Source organism: Galleria mellonella, unplaced genomic scaffold (assembly GCF_026898425.1).
Source record: "Galleria mellonella isolate WM207_F2 unplaced genomic scaffold, CSIRO_AGI_GalMel_v1 utg139, whole genome shotgun sequence".
Classification (NCBI taxonomy): Eukaryota; Metazoa; Arthropoda; class Insecta; order Lepidoptera; family Pyralidae; genus Galleria; species Galleria mellonella.
In genome coordinates this window covers 2,401,051-2,427,469 of record NW_026441995.1, presented here as the reverse complement: position 1 = coordinate 2,427,469, position 26,419 = coordinate 2,401,051, and the positions used below count along the sequence as shown (strand labels likewise).

The following is a 26,419-nucleotide window of genomic DNA, read 5'->3' as shown; positions in this document are numbered from 1 at the left end:
TAATGGGATACGCTGGCGAGGCACCAGTGAAGGGTGATTTTTATTCTCATCAATCACCATGAGGATAAAAACAGGCCAGTTAGCCCATCATGATGAATTCATCAGGAATTAACCATGATAGTTTCCAGGGGGAACCGCGAGGAGGTCGACCTGGTTGGATATATTGCTAGTAATGGGATTCTTTGTTTCCATTACTAACAATCCCTTCCCCCCCCCCCATTCTACAATATTATAATAAAAGATATTAATAATTGATACAGTACATTGTAGACCCTGTTGGGCACAGCAATTAGAAGCGAGGAGGGCGTCGATCCTTAAATTTTAATAAAGATTTCAATAATTAAATAATTCAATTTCATCAATGTAATTAAATTCTAATTAAAATCCAAATTAATTTAATTACTTTAACGATTTTTTTTGTTTCCATATTTTTTATTTTAATTTAATGCAATTTAATGTAGTTGTTCATATTTTTATATCATTTTATTACTATCATTGCCATCACATCATTCGTTATCTGTCTACTGCTGAACATAGGCCTCCTCCATAACGGGGAGGTATGCCAATACTTGCCACGCTTGGAAGGCGGAGTGGCAACCGCAGTTTCTTTTAATGGACGATAATGGAATGGTATCCCCGCCTGCGATAACGGTATATACTGGCGGGGCACTAGTGAGGGATGATAGGTGAGAATGAAAAGGCAGGTTAGTTAGCCTATGATGAATACGCTTAACATTCAGCATGATAGTTTCCAGGGGGGGCCGCGTGGAAGTTGACTTGATAGGGCCAGCTAGCACTGTTTGTCCACATTACTAACAATCTCTACGTCCCCCTCCACCCCGGTAACCGCAGTTAGGCTTTAGTGAGGTTTCAAAAGGCATGCTGCTGCCCATCCTTAACCATAACTAACTGTGTATAGTCGCTAAACACATAAAGCCCCTTGTATAATTTATAGAAAGATATAACTTACAACTCTGTTGTGTACTTCAAAAATTTTGCTTTTTTTATTTTTCGAAATCATTGAAGATGCAGCTTTTTTTAATACAATTTATTTTATATTTTTTTTTTAATATAGACTATATCAACACAATTGAATGAAAATATACTTGTTAACTAAATAGTGACTCGTCCCGGCTTTGCTCTCATAGATAAATTAGTATGTTATATTAACTTTAATAGGCATTTAATCTCTAATATTTTGGAAAAATAATATATAGCTTGTTACTCTCTGATAATTTATTAAAACTTCAAAAGGTGAAAGAATTTTTAAAAATGGTTAAATAATTTTCGAGTTTATCCATTACAAACAATAAAATAAAAAATATCAAACCTTTCCTCTTTCTAATATTATGTATAAATTAAGAGACTGCTGATGTGATTTTACTTAATAACTAACAAAGACAGTCTATTGATATTGAATTAAAGTCAGTTAATTGATTGAATATTTCAATTTGTTACTAATTTTAATTCATTTTTGTGATAATTTCAACAGAACTAAGTTACCTTTCTATTAAGTTCCATTGAAATTGACTATAGTAACATAAATATGTATGAAACACACACTGGGGCTTGTAATATGGATACTCCTTGGTCAATAATGGGAGAACTAAGCTTAATAAATAGTCCAGTGGCAGGTAGGAATAATTTTACTAAATAGCATAATAGAAACCTATATACAATTTCACTGTATCAACTAATATTCACATTTAAATATATAAAATATTTAAGTAACTACCAATTATTTTACTAAAAGTAATATTTACAATAATTACACACATAAAAACTACTTAATTACAAAAAAAATGTTTTTTGAATCCTTTAAACAATATATTTCAGTATAATCATTATGAGAAGTTTTAATGGAACTTCAATAAAATTACTGACAATGGTCTAATAGGGATTTTCTACTTTTTGAGTCCACGCAATCTTAATTCCATTTCCAAGTATGCCTTCATCGATGGATCTTCTACAAGTTTCAATATTTTCTCAGCAATTTCTGGGCCAGCATTATCCATCTTGCTGGTTAGTGCTTCCGCCCACACTATGAACACACAGTTGGCACACCCGGATTGACAGCATGCTGTCGGCGGTTCGTCTATGGAGGCCTAAAAACAAGTACAGAAAGACCATTAAGCAAAAGTAGACCAATAACCAAAAAAAGTAAAATACAGGTTTTTGTCCAATAAATTTAATAATGGGGCTACAGACATAGGCTTTGTCAAATTAATACGACTAGGAAGATTAAAACATAGTTAAAAGTTTTATTTTTAATTTGCTGTAACATTTGGTTTTGTTTCATTTTTATCAACATTTCAAACATTTATTGAGATGATACAAAATTATATATTTATAAAAATAAATACAAATATGTAATTCCTTACATCTCTAGCAATTCTCTCCAATTCCTTCTCTTTTTCCTCCTCCGTTACAGACGATGCAGAAGTATATGATTTTCGCTGTGTGTATTGGCCAAAAATTGATAGTCTAGGAAAAACTAATTTAGATCTCTGAAAATGCGTAGAAATGACATTAACTAAAACACTGATTAAATAACAATTAGACTTTATTTTAAATTTAAAATTAAGAAATACTTACGAGCATTACAATGTTTATATTTTATGTAAATATAAAAATCGTCAGAGAAATAAAGACAAAGTTATTTCATTTGGATTTATGATTCAGGTACAAATTAAATGAAATAAGTTATATAATATAGGTATTATAAGCATTTGTTATAAAAAATAAATAAAATAAGTAATCACATAATAATTAAAAATTGTATTTTTTCTTGTCTGTCACATTTGACAAGTATATGTCAATTGTCAATTTTTGTGGTACTTGCGTAGATAAAGAATGGTAGCCAGCATAGATGCAGAATAATAAATTCTACATTCTTATATCTTTAAAATTATAAATTCAATTTCTTATTATCGCAAAATTTCTAATTTTACCAAATAGTTAATACATCAATACATCAAAGAATTGGCTGTATAGTCTAACTACCTTTGCTTACCTTCATGGTGAATTGGAAAACAACAACAACCATAAGCTATAACCGGATGGATGCATTTCCTCCGTCATTTTTGATCTATAGTCTTCTAGTTTTTACAAGAAATTGCTAATTTTCTTTTTTATACGCTTATAATTTATTGATGCTGAATATTATAAAACAATTGTAGCGGGAACTTAATATTGTTTCTTTCGTTTCCTAAATTTTATTATAAGGTGAGTAAGTATGTGTATTTTATAAGACGCTAGTCTTGAAGTTACGGGCTTGGTGTGATGAAGCCGCATAATTATTTAGAATGTTAGTAACCAAAAGAATCCTGTACTGTTGATAATCTTTCTTGCATCATAAATATATGTATTCAATTAGTTCATCATATAGGCTTACGTATGATTCATACTTATTCTAATTGTCATCCAGAATGAAAAAAGGGCGGTTCCAGCAAAACGCCGCATGTTCATGCTTATCAGGCATCAGCTTTTATAATAGTTGAATGCATTGCACATGCAATACATCTAAACATTTCATTTTTCTACATAGATATTTAAAAATATAGGTTATGTATTGATTATGATTTTGAGATATTGCTACAGAAATAATAAAAATCCTTAAATAAGAATATGTTCTAATGTTTTTTTTTTTGTTGTGGCAGTGGGTAGTAGATTACTTATAGGTGCATAAAAAACGTTATAGAATTTTAAAGTAAAATGTCGATAAATACTTAGATGTTTATCTTTTCTGAGCATAATGTCAGCTTAATAATTAATACCTACCTATCTATGTAGGTAAGAAAAAATATATACTCACAATTTTGAATGGAAAAATACAAATAATTCAAGGGGTTATGTTTGTAGAATCTTAACAAGTGTAAGTGTAGAAAAAACTTGAAAAATTCTAATATAACAATTTATTGAATGTCCATACCCTATGGACATTTTAAAAAAAGAACCAGTTCTAATTTTAAAAGTTGTTTTATAATGTTCACAGAGAAAACTAATTATGACACAAAAAACCTTAACAGCATTAATATATAATGATGAATACATTTTATATTAAGTTTTTGTGATATTTTAACAAAGTAACATTTTAGGAACCAACATGTCTGGAGATCCAGAGGTCACTCACACCCCAGAAGAAGAAGCAGAAGAAGAAATCAAGTCTACATACAAACCTCCACCAGAGAAGACTATTGAAGAGATCCTAGCCGCTGATCAGGAAGATGAATCGTTAAGGAAGTACAAAGAGGCTCTATTAGGGCAGGCGCAAGCAGGAACAGTTATAGTAGGTGGGTAAATTATTTTCATAATGATGTTGCCATATTATAAGTATTTACTATAATAATAAATATCTAAATAGAACTAACACACCTGTGAATTCAAGAATAATTGAGGGCACAATATGATTTAAAAACTAAATCAACATTGGCAAGTAACATATACAGTTGCATTGAGAATGTGCAACTTACCTTTAGGACCCTTAATCATGCTACATTCACAATAATAAAAAAAAACTTGCAACTAGATCAATATTACTTATGTAATCTGATTCAATAGAATTTAGTAAAAAAATGTAAACAAATGTGTAATCGATTTGAACATAAAACAGTCTACTGATGTTCAATACAAATAAAGAATGCATTAATTTATGTTTCGATTTGTTACTAAATTTCATTTAGTGAGTATTTCTGTGATAATTCCAATAAAACATGCTTACTTTTTTCATAAGGTTCTACTAGAATGACAAGTTGATCACAATAGGCCATTTGACTTTGACTAAAAAATGCATATTGTATGCAAAACTAATATCTATGCCACTATACACTCTACCTAGACAACAACTCTACATCACACATCATCATCATCATATCAGCCTTTTACTGTCCACTACTGAACATAGACTCTCCCATAAGGGGGGTTTTGCCAGTTGCCACACTTGACAGCCAGTTTAGCAACTGCAGTCAGGCTTTAGAGATGTTTTAAGAGAGACGCTGCTGTCCAATCCTCATCCTCCCTTAGTCGCCTCTTATGACACTCACTGGAAAGAAAAGGGGTGACCTATTGTATGGCGGGACAACTCGGCATTACATATGTTTACAGTCTTTCAAAGTATATAGATTGTAGTTTAACAATATTGATGTAGATTGCAAACAATTCATGTTTGAACACCCCTGTACTATATCTATACCAACTTTTTTTATACATTCAATGGTAACATTGGTAACATAAAGGAAGTAGTAAGCCATTAATGTTGATAAGTCTAGTTGTAAATTTTCATTAATGGTTAGTCCATAATCAATTGTTTATATTAGCAACTTCTGATTATCAGCAAGGAATTAAAGACTGTGTGTTTATAAAGCATAATATTATGTTTATTTGTACTTTTAAAAAAAGATATCTAATTATTCCTTTTTCAGCGATAAACCAAGGAATGTTTATATAAAATTTTAAACTTAGGTTTTTGTGTTTTAGTACTGTTTTTTTAAATAACCGAAACAAAAAAAGAAATGTTGTATCTTTATGATTTTATACCCATTTTAAAAATGTTTTGGTATCACAAGGCTTTGCTTGACATAATAGTAAGCAGAAAATAATCTATTTTGAAATAATCAGGTTTTAGTTTTAACCAATATTTCATACTGAAAATACCCTTATAATTAAAGTTTCATTGTAGATTTTTTTTTTATTCACACACCGGTTTATAGACTTAATAGTTTTTTTTTCACTGCAAGATGTTACAATATTGAACATATGTTAAAAACAAGATTATTATCTGGAATGTTCTACCATTTTTATCATTTCGTATCTATGTGATAAGATGTGTCAATGTGTTTAGCACCTATAAGTAAAATTGGTAAACAGAATAACAAAACATTTATGTTTCTGTGTGTGTGACAGGGAAAGAATGTAATGTGTTACCACTGCTTTACAGGATGTCATATCTTGGAAATATACTTAGGCACTTCCTCGGTAGTAACAGTAGGGTAATATCCTAGTCATATAAGGAGAGGTGTGCTCTGCAGTGTGTTTGAGCGGTTGTTAGCTTAAATACATATATACATTAAAAAAAATATATTGTAAAGTTCTTATAAGTAAGTTTTCCGTGTGGTATCGGCATAGAATAGGCCACCCCTTCATTTCCTGTGGGTGTCGTAAGAGGCGACTAAAGGAACGTAATGGTAGATGTACAGCAGCATCCCTCTTAAGACATCTGTAAAGCATAACTGCAGTTGCCAACCCGCCTGCCAAGCGTGGCAACTACTGGCAAAACTCCCTGTGTGGGGAAGGCTTATGTTCAGCAGTGGACAGTTAACATCTGAAATGATGATGAAGTTTACTTGAATATTTTTTTTTCTTTTTTTTTTAACAAACAGTAATACAATATGTATATAATTATAATAAGTTTACATTTAAATATGATTAATAGTACTACCAACAACGTTAACTACAGATTGCTATATAAAGAAAGAAAGTATATAAACATGCAAATATTGCCGAGAAGTGGAGCCGACCATTATATTTATTCATTAAGTTAAATTTATAAATAACATTGTCACAACCACGTCACCGATACCAATTATATAATACAAACAAAAACATATTTAAATATACGGCTGTTTTATAATTTACTAATTATATGCACGCATTACTAAATTCGTGAGGGAGGGAGGAGGTTACTAATTGTTTAGCTACCATTTTTTTTAAAGTTAATGGTTTAGGAGCAAATATATCAATATTATAAAATTTGTTCTTATATTTTTTCAAAATTCTATTTATGGGTGAATATTATTTTTATTTTAGCTTGAATATTTGATGTTATGCGATATCCTCTATTCTAAGCTATTTTTGATGATTCTCTTTGCAAACAAGATTCATACGTATTGTTCCCATTTTAAATTTGTCATAATTAAAAACTGTTTTTATAATATAAATAACTAACATTATTTACGTGGCCTTAAATCATCACAGTTTGTATGATTCTACAACTGTATGTTATTTGCGGAGTATTTAGTAAAATACTTAGCATTTTCTCTATGAAATGTATAAATACATACATATTATAAAATAATTATATATATAATTATTTTATAGTAGGTTTTACCCGCAACTTTTTGTGACGGGATAAAAATATAATAATGTATGAGTACAATATATTTAATTAGAAAGATTACAAATACAAAGATTATAAATACATTATAAAACAATATGTATTGTAGTGTAACCTATTTTGCCTACTTTATAATCCGTTTTTCTACGCTCGACACAGTAGTGCACAACCGTTGCATGTCTTTCTTTTATACCACTGAGGTGGCAAACACAAAGTAATAATACAGAAATAATTTTAAATAGCTTTTTATCCGCTTCTCCGTACGCGCGAAATTGAGTAGTAAAACTAATGAAATATGCTATGACTTAAGGAACACAACTGTGAGAACCGTATTCTATTTGACGCAATACCTTTTGCTTAATATCAGAATAAACATATAGACAGACAATATTTCTAAAAAATATTGTTTTCTTTTGTCTTACTTATTTTTTCTTAAATATCTCCCATAAATTCCATATCAAGAAAAAATATAGAATTTAAATTATACCTTAAAGAACACAGCTGTCAAAAACGCATTCTATTTGGTGCAGTAGCTTGCACGTGATGCAGGAACAAACATATAGACAGGTAGACAAAATTTCTAAAAAAAATATTGTTTTCATCTCTATTTGTCTTACTTATTTTTTCTTAAATATCTCCCATAAATTCCGTATTAAGATAAAACATAGAATTTAATTTATACCTTAAGATATACAATTGTCAAAAACGCATCCTATTTTGGTGCAGTAGTTTTTGATTCATGCTGGAATAAACATAGACAAACAAGATTTAAAAAAAATATCGTTTTCATGTCTATTAGTCGTACTTATATTATTTTTACTTAAATATCTCCCATGTACAGACTTTGTTTACAATTTTATTGTATTAGTAATTATTTATTTATACGCCATGATTAATTGTGCTGAATATAGAAAAAAACAAACAATCATTGTATTGTTTCTAATTAACGTTATTTTCGGCAGATGCGAACGACCCGCGGAAGGTCATTGTCAAGAAACTAGCTCTATGTGTGACCGGCCGAGATGACGTCGAGTTGGACCTATCTGGTGACCTCACAAATCTTAAAAAGCAGGTATGTTGATTAAGCTATACTATAGTCTACATACTTTCAAACTTATGGGATACTTAATTCCTATCAATAATTGAATGAATGAATAAAAAATATTTTTTCTCTCTAAAAGAAATGTTTGTATGTTTTTGGGACTTCTTGTTTATGTTGCCAATTCAGAACTAAGTTTTTTTTTTTTTTTTTTTACAATTGATCAAGGGCCATTTTATACTATGTAGGGTACAAATATGTATACATGTTTTATGTAGTCTGTTTGATGAACCTATTTTATTTACGTAGCAAAAAAAAAATTATATGAAGTAGTCTTTTCCTGGAATAGACACGCGACTTCGCTATCTAAATTCAAATGATTTCAATTTAACTTATTTAGGAAATATCTCGTCAGAAGGAGACTTTGTACAAAAGTCGATTGCTTGGGTACCTCTGTCCCATTCGTGTTACAACCGTGAAACAGTTGTGTTTGCATGGCTGTGTTTCAGTTTGAAGGGTGGGATATAGCGTGAATTAACTGGGTACAGAGGAATAACACCGGAGTCCTCAGGAATTGGCAACGCATGGGGGGTATCATGGGCGAAACAGTATACTCTGTTATGTCGATGGTACTGCTCATGTCTATAGGCGACGGTTACCACTTTCCATCAGGTGGGCCGTCAGCTTGTTTGCCATTCTAAGTTGTATAAAAAAAAAGTCTATTTTTTTTTTTGTCACGATTTATTATTCTCGCTCTTTTTTCTTTTTTTGTTTGTTTTACTTTAATTAAGTTTTTTTTTTAAAGAAGAATCGAACAGAAAATTTCTTTGCACTTTCCGAGCACTATGCATCCTGTAGGTACTTTGTTATTGGCGAGTTGCCAATTCGATTCCGCTACCGTACGCTAATTACGGCCGACTTTATGGGGCTGCGTACCAAGCGACGCGCTGTACCTACACCTGTCACTAATATTGCTGTTTGTTTGTCACAATGTCGCGGGAGATAATTTATAACATCATACATTTATACAGGTCATACAAATAAATATTATAAGTGCAATGTATGAAAATTAAACCGATGAGTATAACATTTGAGTGATTTAGAAAAAATGAATATTTGCAATTCGTATGGATTTTTTTGCCACTAGGTTACGCGATGACGTTGCCGATTCTGTATCGATTGTTACAATTGTTTTCAATCGATATGGTTTGTCCTGTTCTCCCACTATGATTTTGACATTACTAACTCTTCTTTGCATGTTTTTTTTTTATTAGTGATTTAAATTAAGGTGACAAAATAAAAAAAAATTTACTGCTATGTTTTTTTTTCTGCAATGAACATCAAAAAGGTATCCAGACACGATCTAATTAAAGTGAACTTGTTCTTTTATATACTTTGTGGGCATTCAATGGTATGATGAAAATTTCCACCATTATGCAAAGAAGGGTTAATTTTAAATATTTACAATGTGAGGGTATCTATGAAACATCTTGTCCGTTTTTTTTTAACTTAACACGTCATTGACTATCCTTTCAATTACTACTTGTCGTCTAACGTGAGTTATGAAATCGAATATGTAGATATCGAATCGGTATTTTTTTAAAGGATGATAATCGAATGGTAACCCCGCCTGCGCTAACGGTATACGCTGGCGGGACACCGGTGAGGAATGATAGGTGAGAATGAAAAGGCAGTTAGCCAATCGTGATGGATACACCACGATGGTTTCCAGGGGGGACCACGTGGAGGTCGACCTGATAGGGTATATTACTAGCCATGGAACTAGTTGTCTACATTACTTACAATCTCTTCTCCCCCCGGGATTCATATTACCCATGCCTACTAGGCAGTAGGGATAGGTTTTTTTTTTTTATGAGTGAAAATGTCATGGTAACCCCGCCTGCGCTAACGGGATACGCTGGCGGAGCACCAGTGAAGGGTGATAGATGAGAATGAAAACAGGCCAGTTAGCCCATCATGATGAATTCATCAGGAATTAACCGTGATAGTTTCCAGGGAGAACCGTGAGGAAATCGACCTGGTTGGGTATATTGCTAGCAATGGGATTCTCAGTCTCCATTACTAACAATCCTTTTCCCCTCAGTAGGGATAGAGTAGGCACCCTACGAGGGAATAGAAACGGCTACCTAAGCTATTATCTATATTAACAATCGATCGCAATCAATTCTAATTGTGCGTAGCTGATGTGAAAGGTACTTGCCACTGATTGCTGTATATTGCACCCGGGTATCTTGTTAGGCAATTAATTGACAATTATTTATATATAGACAGCGCCATCTATACGTGATAGCGCAATATGTTGATAAACTGTAATGGAAAAGATTCTAATTCAACAAAAAATGTGATATAATTACTTGAAACGTGAGGGCGACTTACCTGGCATGTAGATAGGTAAACTGACAAATTTATTTCTAATTACGCATTATATTTTATGTTTTTTTTTATGGGTGAAAATGGTATGGTAACCCCGCCTGCGCTAATGGGATACGCTGGCGGAGCACCAGTGAAGGGTGATAGATGAGAATGAAAACAGGCCAGTTAGCCCATCATGATGAATTCATCAAGAATTAACCATGATAGTTTCCAGGGAGAACCGCGAGGAGGTCGACCTGGTTGGGTATATTGCTAGCAATGGGATTCTCTGTCACGATTACTAACAATCCCTTTCCCCCCTTATATTTTATGTTTATAATATAACAATCCACTTACATTCCTTTTAAACTCATAACAAATGCCTTAAAAGGCTCTCTTAGAATGCCTCAACGTAAGGTCAACGATAATTGTGCAAAATAGCCCATTTCTCTTATATTTCTGACTTTAATAAAATGTCATCATCATATTTTTGTGCACCTCTGAACATAGGCCTTTCCCATAATGGGGGTTCTTGCCAGTAGTTGCCACACTTGGCAGGCGATTTGGAAACCGCGGTTAGGCTTTGGTGACGTTTTAAGAGGTACGTTGCTGCCCATCCCTTGACCATTTAGTTCTTTAAGTCATCTCTTACGACACCCACGGGAAAGGAAGAGGTGGTCCATTCTATGCCGGGACCACATGGCGATTTAATAATAAAATGTACAAAGGAGTAAAAATATATTAAAAGTGCTGAAAGTATTATCATCTATATTGCGAAAAGGGCTATTGTTATAAAAATAGACATAATTTTCATAACAGTATCTTCAAAAGAAGCTTGTTATATAGTTTCATTTCTTTTATATATTTGTCTGCCATCTTGAATTGAAAATGTAATTAAAAGATTCACTGTTCATCCCAAAGGTTGACTGGTGTTTTCTTTTTGTCAATCATCATCATCATCATATCAGTCTTTAATTGCTCACTACTGCGCATAAGCCTCTCCCTTGAGGGGGTTTGCCAGTAGTTGCAACGCTTGGCAGGTGGGTTGGCAACCGCAGTTAGGTCTTGGTGATGTTTTAAGAAGGACGCTGCAGCCTATTTCTCTCTCTCCCTTAGTCGACTTTTAGGACACCCACGGGAAAGGAAGGGGTGGCCTGTTCTATGCCGGGACCACACGGCCAATAATGTTATTTAAGTATATTAATAAAAGTAAGCAGAGATTACATATAATTTTGAAATATATAAAAATATAACTAGGCAGCCAATAAAGCAGGTGAAAATAGGGAATTAACTCATTAATCCTATTCATTGAAAATATATAGAATCTTGCTTCTGTTAGAATTTGATGATCATCATTTTTTTTTTAACAACTTAGAATGGCAAACAAGCTGACGGCCCACCTGATGGAAAGTGGTAACCGTCCCGTATAAACATGAGTAGTACTATGGACATAAAAGAGTATACTGTTTCGCCCATGATACTCCCCATGCGTTGCTATTCCTGAGGACTCAGATGTTATTCCTCTGTACCCTGTAAATTCACGCCATATCCCACCCTTCAAACCGAAACATAGCCATGCAAACACAACAATTTTACGGTTGAAACACGAACCAGTGATAGGTTATAGGTAAAGATAAAAGTAGGTCAGTTAGCTAAGGATGGGTAATATATATATATAACAATATGTATATTTTGTAGTTAATAACATATATATTAGATAATGGTTATCTAATATATAATATTGCAAAGAAGAACCCGCTCGTAATGAATATAGATATCCCACTAGTCATCAATGTCCAGAATAACTTAATAAATATATATCGGATAACCATCCCTACAGTTAGCCCACCGTGACAAATTCTACAAGATTTGAACACGGTGTTTTCCAGTGAGAACCACATGGAAGTCAACGCGGTTCCTCTGACCTGATAGGAGGGTATATTGCTAACAATGGAGCTGTTAGACTTCATTATTAACATTCCCTTTCCCTCCAACTTACGGAAGGCCCGACTGGTTTTGGACTAGACAGGAGCCCTATTCATGAGCGCGGCTCACGGCTGCGCTGCTAATTAATATAATAGTAATAATAATAATCGATTTGTTTTCTCTTTACAATTAATCACAGTAAAATTCAATGAGACATGCTTATATTAAAGTAATTAAATTATAATATAATTGTTTGAGAGAGATAGGTGCCTGAGATAGGTATAAGAATACCACACCATACAGTCAGTCATTCAGTTCACCATTCAGGAATTGCTTGCGATCTAGCAGAGTGAAGTTAATACGTGAGTAAACAGATATAAATAATTATTATACAGAATGACTCATAATGTTTGTTATTCAATGGTATATATAATTATTCAGTAGTCGTGGTGCTACCGCTGACGCTTTTATGTGAACGTTATAACCCATGGAAGGAGTTGACCTTCTGTCGCTCCGTAAGGACTCAGCGGATTTGGACCGTCCTCTGAATTCACTCCTGCACGTCCTCGATAAATTTGTAAAGATCACTATCACTATATATATATATATATATATATATATTTGATATATATATATATTTGATATATGTATATATATATATATATATATATATATATATATATATATATATATAAAAGGTTGCCTGAAAGAAATTGTTTTTAGTGATAAGCCCGCCCATTATTTTCTCAATGTGAACATGTTTTTGTATCTTGTTTCTTTTTTTTGTATAATTGTTTGTATCTATAATAAGTTTGCTACATTAACATTCACCATATTTTAAGTTAGACCTTCAGGTTAAAACTGCATCCAATCCCTCATATTAAATTTCCTTAAATATCTTTTTTTTTATACAACTTAGAATGGCAAACAAGCTGACGGCCCACCTGATGGAAAGTGGTAACTTTTTTCTGCAATGGACATTTTACCTTTTTTAGGTATCCAGACACGATCAACTTAAAGTGAACTTGTTCTTTCATATAATTTTTGGGCATTCAATGTTATGATGGAAATTTCCACCATTATGCAAAGAAGGGTTAAAAAGCGCGTGTTTTTTTTTTATGGTTGAAAATGGTATGGTAACCCCGCCGGCGCTAACGGTATACGCTGGCGGAGCACCAGTGAAGGGTGATAGATGAGAATGAAAAGAGGCCAGTTAGCCCATCATGATGAATACATCAGGAATTAACCATGATAGTTTCCTTTTCCCCAAAAGCGCGTGTTTGCTAATCTCAATCTCAATATATAAAAATGTCCCGTCACGTGCATCTCCGACACGAGTTCTGACTGTAGATGAAGCAGAGATATATGTTTGGTAAAGGTGAGGAATCGGTTTCAAACAACTCAGAACTGTTCCACGGAAACCGTAACAACTGTTCCAGTTTCACAACCGACAGCATCGACCTATCTAAACATGGAACGTACTTTTCTCGTGTCTAGCAGCATATGAAGTTAACCTGTGTTAGAAAGAGATAGCAGCTGCTCTCTTTTTGTTGCGTAACACGGAACGTCTTTATTTCTTTTATCTAGCATATATGGTCTTAAGTATCTTAGAAAGAGATAGCAGCTGTTCTCTACTCTAAAAGTCTTCTGAATCTTTAGTGTTTCGATATAACGTTGTTTTTTTGGAACAAGCCAGTCTAATTGTTTTTATACCTGAACAGGGACAAGTGCAATAGTTTCCTAATTTTACCAGTTTGAGACCACCAGCTCCATATGGTTCAGGCGTAGAATGGGCAACCTCTTCCTATCCCGTGGGTGTCGTAATAGGCGACTGATGGAGCTTATGGTGGAGGGATGGGCAAGCAGCGTCCCTTTTAAAACATCTGTAAAAGTCCAATTGCGGTTGTCAACCCGCCTGCCAAGTCTAGCAACTATTCCCCTTATGGGATTCATGTTGATATATGAGTATGTCCAGCAGTGGACAGTTAATGACTGAAATAATAATAATAAAAATCGCACTGGTACGGGCGATTTCGAAATGGGTGATGACCTTTTATTTAGACATGTTCAGAGGAATCTAATATTTAGATGTCGCCCATGTCTACTATGTATATATCTTCACTTTCTTTGGCGTTACTTTCGAATCAGTTTGCACTATGAAACTGACTTGAGGGTCTACCATGAAATGAGATTCCGAATTTTCGGACTCAATTTAGTATTTTTGTTCCTAACGAAATTAACCCAGTAAATTGAGCTTAATATTTCGTTCGCCATAAATCCTACTATAAAAGTCCAAAGGAACGATATTTTAGCATTTTTAATATTTTAAACGGTACGTATCATGTAATTTTGCTATTATATTTGTGTTTCGTTCGGACCCGAAATTTCGGAAAGTATTTCGTGGTAGGCCCTCTGCTCTCTTCGCTCGAGTATATCGCATGACGTGCTATGATTTACGCCCACGACGAATATTCCGCCCGATCTATTAACGGGTGAATGGTGTTCGGATAAATCGGTCGCTGTGTACGCCACGCCGCTAATTTACTATCGCTAGATGGATTTGAAGTGAATATATAGCTATATAAATTTAAATTCTCATTCCTATACCCAGGTGTATTTACACTCTAAAGTGTCCCAAATTGTTATCATTCATATGTCAGTATCTACATACATTTATTATTTATTTAAGAGTTTTCTCTTGACGGGACAATTGTCTACATAGATATTGATTCATATTTTTTTTTTATACAACTTAAAATGGCAAACAAGCTGACGGCCCACCTGATGTAAAGTGGTAACCGTCGCCTATAGACATGAGCAGTACCATGGACGTAACAGAGTATACTGTTTCGCCCATGATACCCCCCATGCGTTGCCATTCCTGAGGACTCAGGTGTTATTCCTCTGTATCCAGTAAATTCACGCCATATCCCACCCTTCAAACCGAAACACAGCCATGCAAACACAACTGCTTCACGGTTGAAACACGAATGGGACAGAGGTACTCAAGCAATCGACTTTTGTACAAAGTCTCCCTCTGGTAATATTTTTTTATATATTTCATATTTCTATATAGGTTATACTTCGTTGTCCCAAATTGTTATCACAATACATTATTTTCTGTAAATATAAAACTTGTTGCTGTTGGGCTTGACATACCATATCATGTACCATAAACTGTTTACTGTCCACTGCTAGTCATAGAGCTTCCACTATTGGGGAGTTTTGCCAGTAGTTGCCACGTTTGACAGGTGGATTGGCAACCGCAGTTAGGTCTTGGTGATGTTTTTTTGTTAATTTACTGAAATGATCGTTTATTTCCGTGTGGCCTCGGCATAGAATAGGCTACACCTTCCTTTTCAGTGAGTATCGTAAGAGGCAACTAAGGGAGGACGAGGGATGTGCATCTGCGTCCCTTTTAAAACATCTCCAAAGCCTTACTGCGGTTGCCAATCCGCCTGCCATGCGTGGCAATTACTGGCAAAACCCCCCTAGGCGTGGCTTATGTTCAGCAATGGACAGTTAAAAGCTGTCAGTATACAATTGACTAGAATACTTTAACAAAAAATAAAAGAACTCCGGCTATAATGGAGCCATGACCTAAAAACATATTTCAGAGAGTTAGCCGTTCCCGTTTGGTAATAAATCGATAATAAAATTTGTAACGACGTAATATAAACATTTTCTAGGTGTTCGTGATAAAAGAGGGCGTGCAATACAGGATAAGGATTGACTTTATCGTGCAGCGGGAGATAGTGCACGGGCTCAAATATGTGCAGAAGACGTACCGATTGGGAGTTCCAGGTAAGCATTGATATTTATCAATATTTAGATAGGGAAGAAAGGTTCTCGAGTGGCGACTCCGTATGCGCAAACGCACTAGATGGAGTGATGTCCTCAAATGGATTGCAAGGAGTCAGCGGATGCAGGTGGCTTAGGACCGTTCCTTATGACAGTATGTTCAGAAGTGGTCAGATAATGGCCGAGATAATGATAATTATGTAGAATTATTTTGACGCCCATTGACCCTGGGTTAAATTCCCGAGCAGTTCAATGTAGGAAACAGAGTTTTCTAAATTGGCTCGGTTCTGGGTGTTCGAGACTGTAATACCAGATTCGTTGACTGTTGATTGTTCCTCTTTACAAGGGTATCCTAACTTGAGAATCAGTTGTAATAAGTTAGAATGACAAACAAGCCGACAGCCCACTTGATGGAAAGTGATAGCTGTCGCCTATGGACATGAACAGCACCATGCACATCTTTACATCACAAAGTACTGTTGAGCCAATAGGATTCCTTGTCAGGATATTCGTTGAAGCTAATCTCCCAAAACCGCTTAACCGATTTCAATAAAAGTAATGTTTACAAATGTGCACTGTTTACTATAACTTTTATCCTGATGAGAAAAAATATAGGTAGAGTGCAAAATAATGTTTGTCAACTAGAATAATGTAAATAAAAACTATATATATATATATATATATATATATATATATATATATATATATATATTAATAAAACTTATCACGTCAAAACATGATTAGGATTATAACTAACTTACACATCAATCATTGAAATGATATAAAGAAATTAAATATAATTGTTTGTTTTTTTTTCTGCCTGCAACTGGACAGTGCCCGGTACGTATTTGTATTCAATACGTATTCTAAGTCCTTTATTTGTGTTCGCATATAATTAGTCAATGTATTGTATGCATGACACGTGTATATATTTGGTGACATACCCTTTAGAAGATGATAGAAAAAAACAATCGGGTTTGCCTCTATTTAACATGTTATAAAAAATAAAATCTGTTTCAATGATAGCTTAATAATTTGATTGCATGATTAACATTTTAGTATGCTATCAGAGCATTATTTATTTATACTTAATTGTAAACGCTAATATTAATATTATTATGAGATAGTGAAACCACTGTTTTGTTTAAATATAACTTAATTGAAATGTAAATTGATTGAATACAGTAAAATCTCGATTATCCGAACAACGATTATCCGATTATTCGATTATCCGGACTTATTCTTCACAACTCTAATTACCGATTCAGAAATAGTATTATGTATTAATTGGATAAATAAGTATTATGTAATCCATTATCTTTATTGTTCGTAATTTTTTTTATATCGTATCGCCTAAATGACGTATGTTATACTAATATTAAAATTTAATTACCGTTTGATATAGTTTTGGAATTGATTATCCGGATTTTCGATTATACGGAATATCCCTAGTTTTATTTGATTCGGATAATCGAGTTTTTGTCATAATTCTAACAAAACTCGGTGGTTACCTTTTTATTATGTAATAATTATATCGTAATTAGATTTAAAAATATAATCAAGTAATTCCTACGTTCGCTTTTGTCATTCCAGTTGACAAGATGACCCATATGGTGGGGTCGTACCCTCCCAAAACGGAGATCCAGTCTTACACGACACCACCAGAGGACGCCCCATCAGGCATGGTCGCACGGGGCTCTTACACTGTCAACAGTCTTTTCACTGATGACGACAAAAATGTTCACCTTCAGTGGGAATGGTGTTTTGAGATCAAGAAAGACTGGAAGGATTAGAGGGCTTGGCTCTTATAAAAAAAAAAAAAACTGGATTGGACGTTTACTTTGCTTCCTTAGCTTATTTGTGCCATAAAAAGGTTACACGTCAAATTTTGGCGCCAAAGTTTCTTAATGTCATCTAGTTATTTTCGATGGATTCAAATTAATTCGGACCGCGTATTGATACTATTTTGTGTTGACGCTTCTATCTATATAATTTAATTTGGAAATTATGAAAAAGTACAATGTACTAGATTATATTTAGTCGTCAGACATGGCGATAATAAATTTGAACATAATTAAATGTCCAGTCCAGTTGTGTGTCGGAAATGGTGGCTGACTGAAAAAAAAAAATCTACTTATATTGACAGTTTAGACATAAGAGTCATTAGTAGTAGCCATACATTTCGTTTAGATATTTCATTCTTTAAAAATTGAGTGTATTTGTGTAAAGTATTTTTAAAAGATTCAAATGAGATCAACATTTATGATTATGTATAAATTAATGAAATGATTATGTAATGTGTATTTTCTGTATGTTTTATATATATATATGTATATCTATATATGACGTAGCAATATTATGTTAGGCATTATGTGTTAGCGAATATACGCTATTCTTATATAAGCGTGAAAACTGTTCTTAGGTTTTCCTTATCGTACGCTTTAAGCTGTACCAAATACTTCGTGTGCGTCGGCGCGTACTGAAAATTTTAAATGTCACAATAAAAAAAAAACACGTCAGACTTTGGCGGGAAATCGTAATGTTAGTATCAGCATAAGTTATTTATAGAATAAAGCGACAAAATCATTACATACTTGATGTCGTAATATGTAATATCAATCAATACATAGTAAATATGATTTGCTAGCTATATAAGAAAAAAAAACAAATGAAATATAAGGCATATTGGGCTTTGGGCTGTATGACTATGATACCTTTGTCTGTCGCTACCGTATAATGGACCAAATGAAAACTACAAAGAAAATGGCGCACAATTATGAATATTGAATAAATTTTAGAAAAAGTTATATAAAATTCATAAAAAATAATATGAACTGATACTCGTTGGCGCTTAGCGTTAAGTTATATGATCATAGAGATTTAAAAAAAAAAAAAAAAACAATTGATTAGACTAGAAATTTTCAACCGCACCCGCGCATACTAAGATATTATTATAATATTAGACAAGTCAGCCCACTATTTCTTAAAGGCGACACTAGTGCTATCATTAGCATTCCTACCTATAGCATTTTGAGTCAAACTAGGATATAAGAACACATATAGGTACATATTTATATACCTTTATACGTTCTATCCTTCTCCAACTATGTTGGTGCGCTGTAAATGTAAGCGAGACAAATATATTTCGATAATTCTACAAATCATTGTAAGTACCAAAAGTTAGTATTAAAATATAAGGGTATTGGTGCACCAGATATGAGAAATCTATTTTTAATATTTCACATATTGCTTCAAATAAACCAGTGTTGGTGACACTACCAATGGCAATAATAAAAGTATTAATATATGTAAATTTGCTGATCCCTTGAATAGTGTTTAAGTGTAAGCGGCAATAAAATACATTGAACTCTTGGTGTAATACTCAGATGAGGTCCAATACTATTCTTTCTATGAAAACATAATGATATTATAGTTATACTAGCGGGTCGTTGAACTCGTGCTCAAACAGTAACCATATGATTATTTCTATAATTACTTAACTAAGATAATGTTCTTTGAAGAAATGTAACATATTACCAGGCGGAGAATGATATGCGTTAGAGCGAGATAGCACTACAACCGTTAAAAGTACGATTGGCGCATTATCCTTCAATGTGCCCAATAAGCTCATGTTACAATCAATTTGGATTTACATTTCTTGACTGTAATTACAAATAATTCAATAGAATCTTGCTAGTTGCTATCAAATAAGATGATCATTCTACAAATATCAATGAAGTGTTTATCATTGATGATTTTTCGTTTGTTTTCATTGAGTGTTGGACCGCAGAGTTAAAATCATCGTGTGATGTAACCATCGATCAAGAATACCAACTAGATGTCCGGTTCGAATAGAAGAAATTACTGTTCTATTAATGGTTTGTCTCTGAGGTGCTATTCTCTAAAATTGGTAGTTTAACGAAATTATTATTTTATGGGCCACAGAGAGCTAAATGTAAAGTAGTTCTGACTTAGTTCTAATATAAACTTTGTTTGTATTGGTCCTTAGAGTAATTAATTTCATAGTGATGTTAAACTGAAATTTCCCTTTTAGAGATACAGTATAGCACTTTGGTTGAGTTGATACCAGTACCTTAGATTCCAATTCCTAATTTAATAATTTAAAACTGCCTTAATACGTTAACATTTGCATTTAATATTTAGGAATATTTGAACACATATCGACAGCGAAACTTGGGCAATAATAAGTCGGGTATGTACATACTATTTACGTATCCCTGGTTCGCTTCAAGTTTGGATAAATGTATTTAAATCTTTTAAGACAATATTAATAAATTTTCAGTGAGACGTTATCACACATGAGTTATATATATATATATATATATATATATATATATATATATATAGTTTGTGAGGCGTTATCTGCGATGTCACATTTGCGATTGTAATTTGCGACATCTAGTTGGTTTTATTGATCGTTGACAAAACAGCCAAGAAAGTATTGCTTTAGCGTGGTATGAGAGATCAGAGGGTGCTTCAGTGTGTACCGCTGGTGCTCTTCTATTAACATAAGGATAGCTTCCCTTTTATAAAACCCTAGAACTACCCATTGTATACAATTTATTACATTATTGGTATAACATTAAAGCCCCGTATTGAGTCTTGATGAAGCTAGAACATTCTCTAACTCTAGGGATCTTCAGGTGGACTAGGACCAATTGTTTTCTTCCATACTTTTTGACTTAATTAATCGTCTGGATTTTTCTTAGCACATTTCAGACCCAGTAGTAGAATCGTAAAAGGCGAAAATTTTAAAATGCTTGTATTTAAATAAAGATCATTGGAATTTGTATGTATTTGTTTTAGCGCAGTGTTACCCATGTCTGTCCTGTTACGGGACTTATAAACTATAATATTAATTTCATATTTATCTTTAAACTGTTTCACAGTATTTGTGAACAATATTGCAAGTTGGTCGTGATCTATAAATCTATTTTTATTAAGTATTTCTCTTTCTTTCAGTACAGAACTATCTCCAGAAGTTTTTTTTTTTTTTATTCTTAAAATTGTACAAAATCTATTTCTGATATTCTACCTCACATTCTGGTCACTGTATTATCCAAAAAAAAAAAATATAATAAAGCGTCAAGTAGTATCTACAGAGCTAAAATCTACTGAAACACCACTAACGCCTCCAGTTCGCGCTCAACGGGCCGAGGTGCAGTCACACTCGCGCTCGCGTGACAGCCGCTCACTATTAATGGTCCGGAATGCTCCCGAAACTAGTTTTTCGACCTAATTACACATGACTTTTAATAATAAAATACGGAAGCTTATTTAGCAAATCACTGCAGATTTCTTGTCGCGTAATATATTTTGTTGTGTTTTTTTACATTCTTTCTGCCATACTACTTACTATATAGAAAAGATTTATGTCCACTCTTCTCAAGCTTCAATACTGGGCCTTTTGTTTAGTTCGTGCTATTTTTTTTTATGTGAATTTTATATTGTTACTTTAATTATTTCAGTGTCTTAAAAGTTTGATGCAATGTAATAGTTTGGCCAAAATAAAGCTTATTTATTCATAATGTGTATTGTTTTTAATTGAATTACATAGATTACGTATAATACCTGCACTTCTTTGTATTGTTATGGGAAAGGGATTGTTAGTAATGGGGTCTAATGAGCTCACTGCTAGCATTTACACCTTATCAGGTCGACCTCCACGTGGTTCCCCATGGAAATCATCGTGGTTAATTCTATTGGAATTCCTCAACTGGACACCCTAGTCCTCAGGAATGGCAACGCATGGGGGGTATCATACGCGAAACAGTGTACTCTGTCATGTCCATGGTACTGCTCATACTGCGACGGTTACCACTTTCCATCAGGTGGACCGTCAGCTTGTTTGCCATTCTAAGTTGTATACAAAAAAAATACGTCACAATACAGTATTTTTCCCCAACTTTCTGGACTATAGATTTAACCTTTTCCTGACCAACGCCTCTCCTTTAGAAGAACAAAAAATGTAATGAAACTAGCTGACTTTAGACCCACTTAAAATAAAGCTTCGTTTTTCGACGAGAGCGCCATCTATGAATACCTACATAATATTTTTTTTTATTGCGTGATAATGGAATGGTAACCCCGCCTGCGCTAACGGGATACGCTGGCGGAGCACCAGTGAAGGATGATAGATGAGAATGAAAACAGGCCAGTTAGCCCATCATGATGAATTCATCAGGAATTAACCATGATAGTTTCCAGGAGGAACCGCGAGGAGGTCGACCTGGTTGGATATATTGCTAGCAAGGAGATTCTCAGTCTCCATTACTAACAATCCCTTTCCCCCCAATGGATTAGTATTAAAATTGGTTATTCTTGGCACTTAAACATTGGGCATTAGTGTAGTTTGACAGTGTAAATACGATCAGTATGAAATCGTCATTAATAATAGATTGGATTTAAATCGATACTGAGATTAGATTTTTTTGTACACCTACTTAGTGATAAGGTATCATGTTTGGCATTTTTAAGATTATTTTCCACAGGGGACTTTTTTCTTAATGAGTGAAAATAGATTTTTTTTAATGGGTGGTAATGAAATGGTAACCCCACCCGCGCTATCGGTATACACCGGCGGGGCACCAGTGAAGGATGATAGGTGAGGATAAAGCATGTCAGTTAGCCCATCGTGACGAATTCAACAAGAATTGTTCACGATGGTTTCCAGGGGAAACCACGTGTAGGTCGACCTATTAGGGCATATTGCTGGCTATGGGGCTGTCAAACTCCATTGCCAACAATACTTACTTACATACTTACAGTTTATTGTATTAGCAAATACGTCATAAGACAGTACTTTTTCCCTAACCTTTTGGATTATAGATTTAACCTTTTCCTGGACCAACGCCTCTCTCCTTTAGAAGAAAAAAAATTAATCTAATGAAAGTAGCTAAATTTAGAGCCACTTAAAATATGGCTTCAGTTTTCGACAATAGCGCAGGCGGGGTTACCGTTTCATTACCATGCATTGCAGGGAGTCAATGGCTGTTTTTTTTTTGTTAGATGACAATAGATTGGTAACTCCGCGTGCGTTAACGGGATACGCTGGCGGAGCACCAGTGAAGGGTGATCGATGAGAATGAAAACAGGCCAGTTAACCCATCATGATGAATTCATCAGGAAATAACCATAATAGTTTCCAGGGGGAACCGCGTGGAGGTCGACCTGGTTGGGTATATTGCTAGCAATGAGATTTTTAGTCTCCATTACTAACAATCCCTTTCCCCCCAGTCAATGGTTGCAGGTGGCTCAGGGCCGTTCCTAGTCTTTGGAGAAGAAATTTGTTTCTTAGTGAGCAGCGGCTGATATGATGATAACGATGTTTAAATAAATATAAAACTCATGAATAATTGATTTATTTTACAAAACCTTTAATTTTTAACAAGATAGAATTTTAAAACTTCAATTAGGAAAATTTTTTTTGAGAACGAACATTTTTTACTTACATGTAATACTTATATATAAAATGTATAATGGGAATTTAATAAACAAAATAAAAAAAAATAACAAGTTTTAAAAATAACATTACCAGAGCGAGACTGTACAAAAGTCGATGGCTTAGGTACCTCTGTCCCATTCGTGTTTCAACTGTGAAGCAGTTGTGTTTGCATTGCTGTGTTTCGGTTTGAAGGGTGGGATATGGCGTGAAGTTACTGGGTACAGAGGAATAACACCTAAGTCCTCAGGAATGACAACGCATGGGGGGTATCATGGGCGAAACAGTATACTCTGTTATGTCCATGGTACTGCTCATGTCTATAGGCGACGGTTGCCACTTTCCATCAGATGGACCGTCAGCTTGTTTGCTTGTTATATAAAAAAAGATGAGATTTGAACGATAGGGACTCTATTGTTACTTCAAGAAGCAATGGGCAAATTGCTCCTTGACGACATGCATTCAATTATATGAGTATTAATAAAACGTATGCACGTTATTTATGTGTGATCCAACATAGATATCTTTGTATCCAATTAGATACAGTTAATCTAATAAACAATATCATATCAGCCGCTGTGCAACAAAGGCCTGCCCCTATTGGGGAATTTTGCCAAAAGTTGCCACGCGTAGCAGACGAGTTATCAACAGTAGTTAAGTTTTAGTGACGTTTTAAGAGGGACTTTCCTTTTTTTTAATGGATGATAATGGAATGGTAACCCCGCCTGCGCTAACGGTATACGCTGGCGGGGCACCAGTGAGGGATGATAGGTGAGAATGAAAAGGCAGGTCAGTTAGCCCATCGTGATGAATTCACTTGGAATTGAACAGGATAGTTTCCAGGGAGAACCGCGAGGAGGTCGACCTGACAGGGTGTATTGCTAGCAATAGGGATACTAATCCCTTTTATTACCAATCCCTTCTCCCCCAGAGGGACGTTGCTACCCATCCCTAGACCATAAAGTCCCCTTAAGTTGCCTCTTACGACATTCCCAGGAAAGGAGGGGGTAGTTCTTTCTGTCAGGACTACATGGCAAATAAACAATAATACCTTTTCCCGTAAGTGTCATAAGAGGTGACTAAGGAACTTAATAGTCGAGGAATAAGCAACAGCGTCCCTCTTAATACATCACCAAAATCTAACTGCTGTTGCCAACCCGCCTGCCAAACATATCAACAATAGATATAACCCTTCCCCCCCCCCCCCCCCTTTTATTTCTGATTCGATACATATAGCACGATTCAAGTGTACACATAGATCTTACACAATGTGATGGCTTAACAACTACAGCATATTAAAACTTAAGATCTGACCAGAAATAAAAAAAAAATGAAAAAAAAAAAGTTTTGTTTTAAGCAGTAGTAGTAAAACTGTTCTTTTTGGTATTTTTCTAGGAAAATATACCTGAACTGCGGCTTGCCAGGGTTTTTTAATGAGTGAAACCGCGTAGAGATCTGCCTGATAGGATATTTATTTATTTATTTATTACATCCACTGGGTGAGCCTTACAGTCTTCCAATACGTTCACCCAGAAAAGCATGAGTACAATAAATAACATATCAAAAGGAATATTATATAAAAATAACAAAAATAATATAAAAAGATTTAACTCAAACAAAAAACGTCTGAACACAAATACTCTGTGGTCACTCTACGAAACTCCAGCAAGTTGGAGGCAAATAATATATATTGATAGCAATGGGGACTAACCTCCCCATTACTAACAATCGCTTTCCTCCGACACTTGAGTAGTTTACCAATGTTTTTTCCACTGCAAGGTAATATTCCGACATGTCCTTCCATGTTGTTGGCTTCCTTAAGTCCACAACGTTAATTATAGAATAATTATCTTCACTTCTGGACTTCCTGATGAAATCTTCCGGATTGATTATGATTAATTATTAAAATGTACATTTTATAATAATTCATTGTCATTCCGATTCTTTGAGTAGACTAAACAGCTGATATAGGTAAAGAGTTTATGGGGTTTTACTTTTTTGTTAATGAATAATATATATTATAATATATATTATATATATATATATATATATATATATATATATATATATATATATATATATATATATATATATATATATATATATATATATATATATATATATATTCATAATAAGTTTACTATTGTAATCTTATGTAGGAAACAATAAACAGTATCTATCTATTTATCTTTCTTACTCGCCGCATATAATGAGCAGCGACGTTTCTGTCATTCTCACTGTCTCGATCGTTCGCCTGTAATTTCTGTTTTTTTTTTTTGTTATATCTAATTATGTAGTATATTTTCTTTGTAAATACCTTCTGTATATAATATATGTAAATAGATAAATTTAGGTGTTCTACTTACACCGTGCAACTAACAATCTCATCCATGAACGATATGGCGATGTGATTAATGATATGGTATTATTAATGAAATTCTATCTAATCAATTATCGATTACGCTGAATTTAATGTGACAAAACAAATTCTAATTTCCTTACTAATATTATCAATGTAAAAGTGTGTTTGTTTATTTTTTGTATGCCTATTTTTTGTTTGTTAAATTATTTTACCAGAGGAAGACTTTGTACAAAAGTCGATTGCTTGAATACCTCTGTCCTATTCGTGTTTCAATCGTGAAGTAGTTGTGTTTGCATGGCTGTGTTTCGGTTTGAAGGGTGGGACATTGCGTGAATTTAATGGGTA

General features: G+C 33.9%; 2 protein-coding genes across 2 annotated transcripts; one reads left to right on the top strand and one right to left on the bottom strand.

Moving 5' to 3' along the window:
• Positions 1-1,630: 1,630 nt before the first annotated feature.
• LOC113510378 (oxidoreductase-like domain-containing protein 1) lies at positions 1,631-2,932 on the bottom strand. The gene is made up of 3 exons (XM_026893833.3): positions 2,596-2,932; positions 2,382-2,507; positions 1,631-2,105 (listed from the first exon to the last, which is right to left on the bottom strand). Exons 1-3 carry the CDS (start codon positions 2,599-2,601, stop codon positions 1,905-1,907), a joined length of 333 nt encoding a protein of 110 aa, XP_026749634.1. The 5' UTR covers positions 2,602-2,932; the 3' UTR covers positions 1,631-1,904.
• Positions 2,933-3,047: 115 nt separating this feature from the next.
• Positions 3,048-21,799, top strand: LOC113518639 (rho GDP-dissociation inhibitor 1). Its single transcript, XM_052903345.1, has 5 exons — positions 3,048-3,225; positions 4,098-4,292; positions 8,074-8,183; positions 16,139-16,253; positions 17,844-21,799. Exons 2-5 carry the CDS (start codon positions 4,106-4,108, stop codon positions 18,041-18,043), a joined length of 612 nt encoding a protein of 203 aa, XP_052759305.1. The 5' UTR covers positions 3,048-3,225; positions 4,098-4,105; the 3' UTR covers positions 18,044-21,799.
• The last annotated feature ends 4,620 nt before the right edge of the window (positions 21,800-26,419 follow it).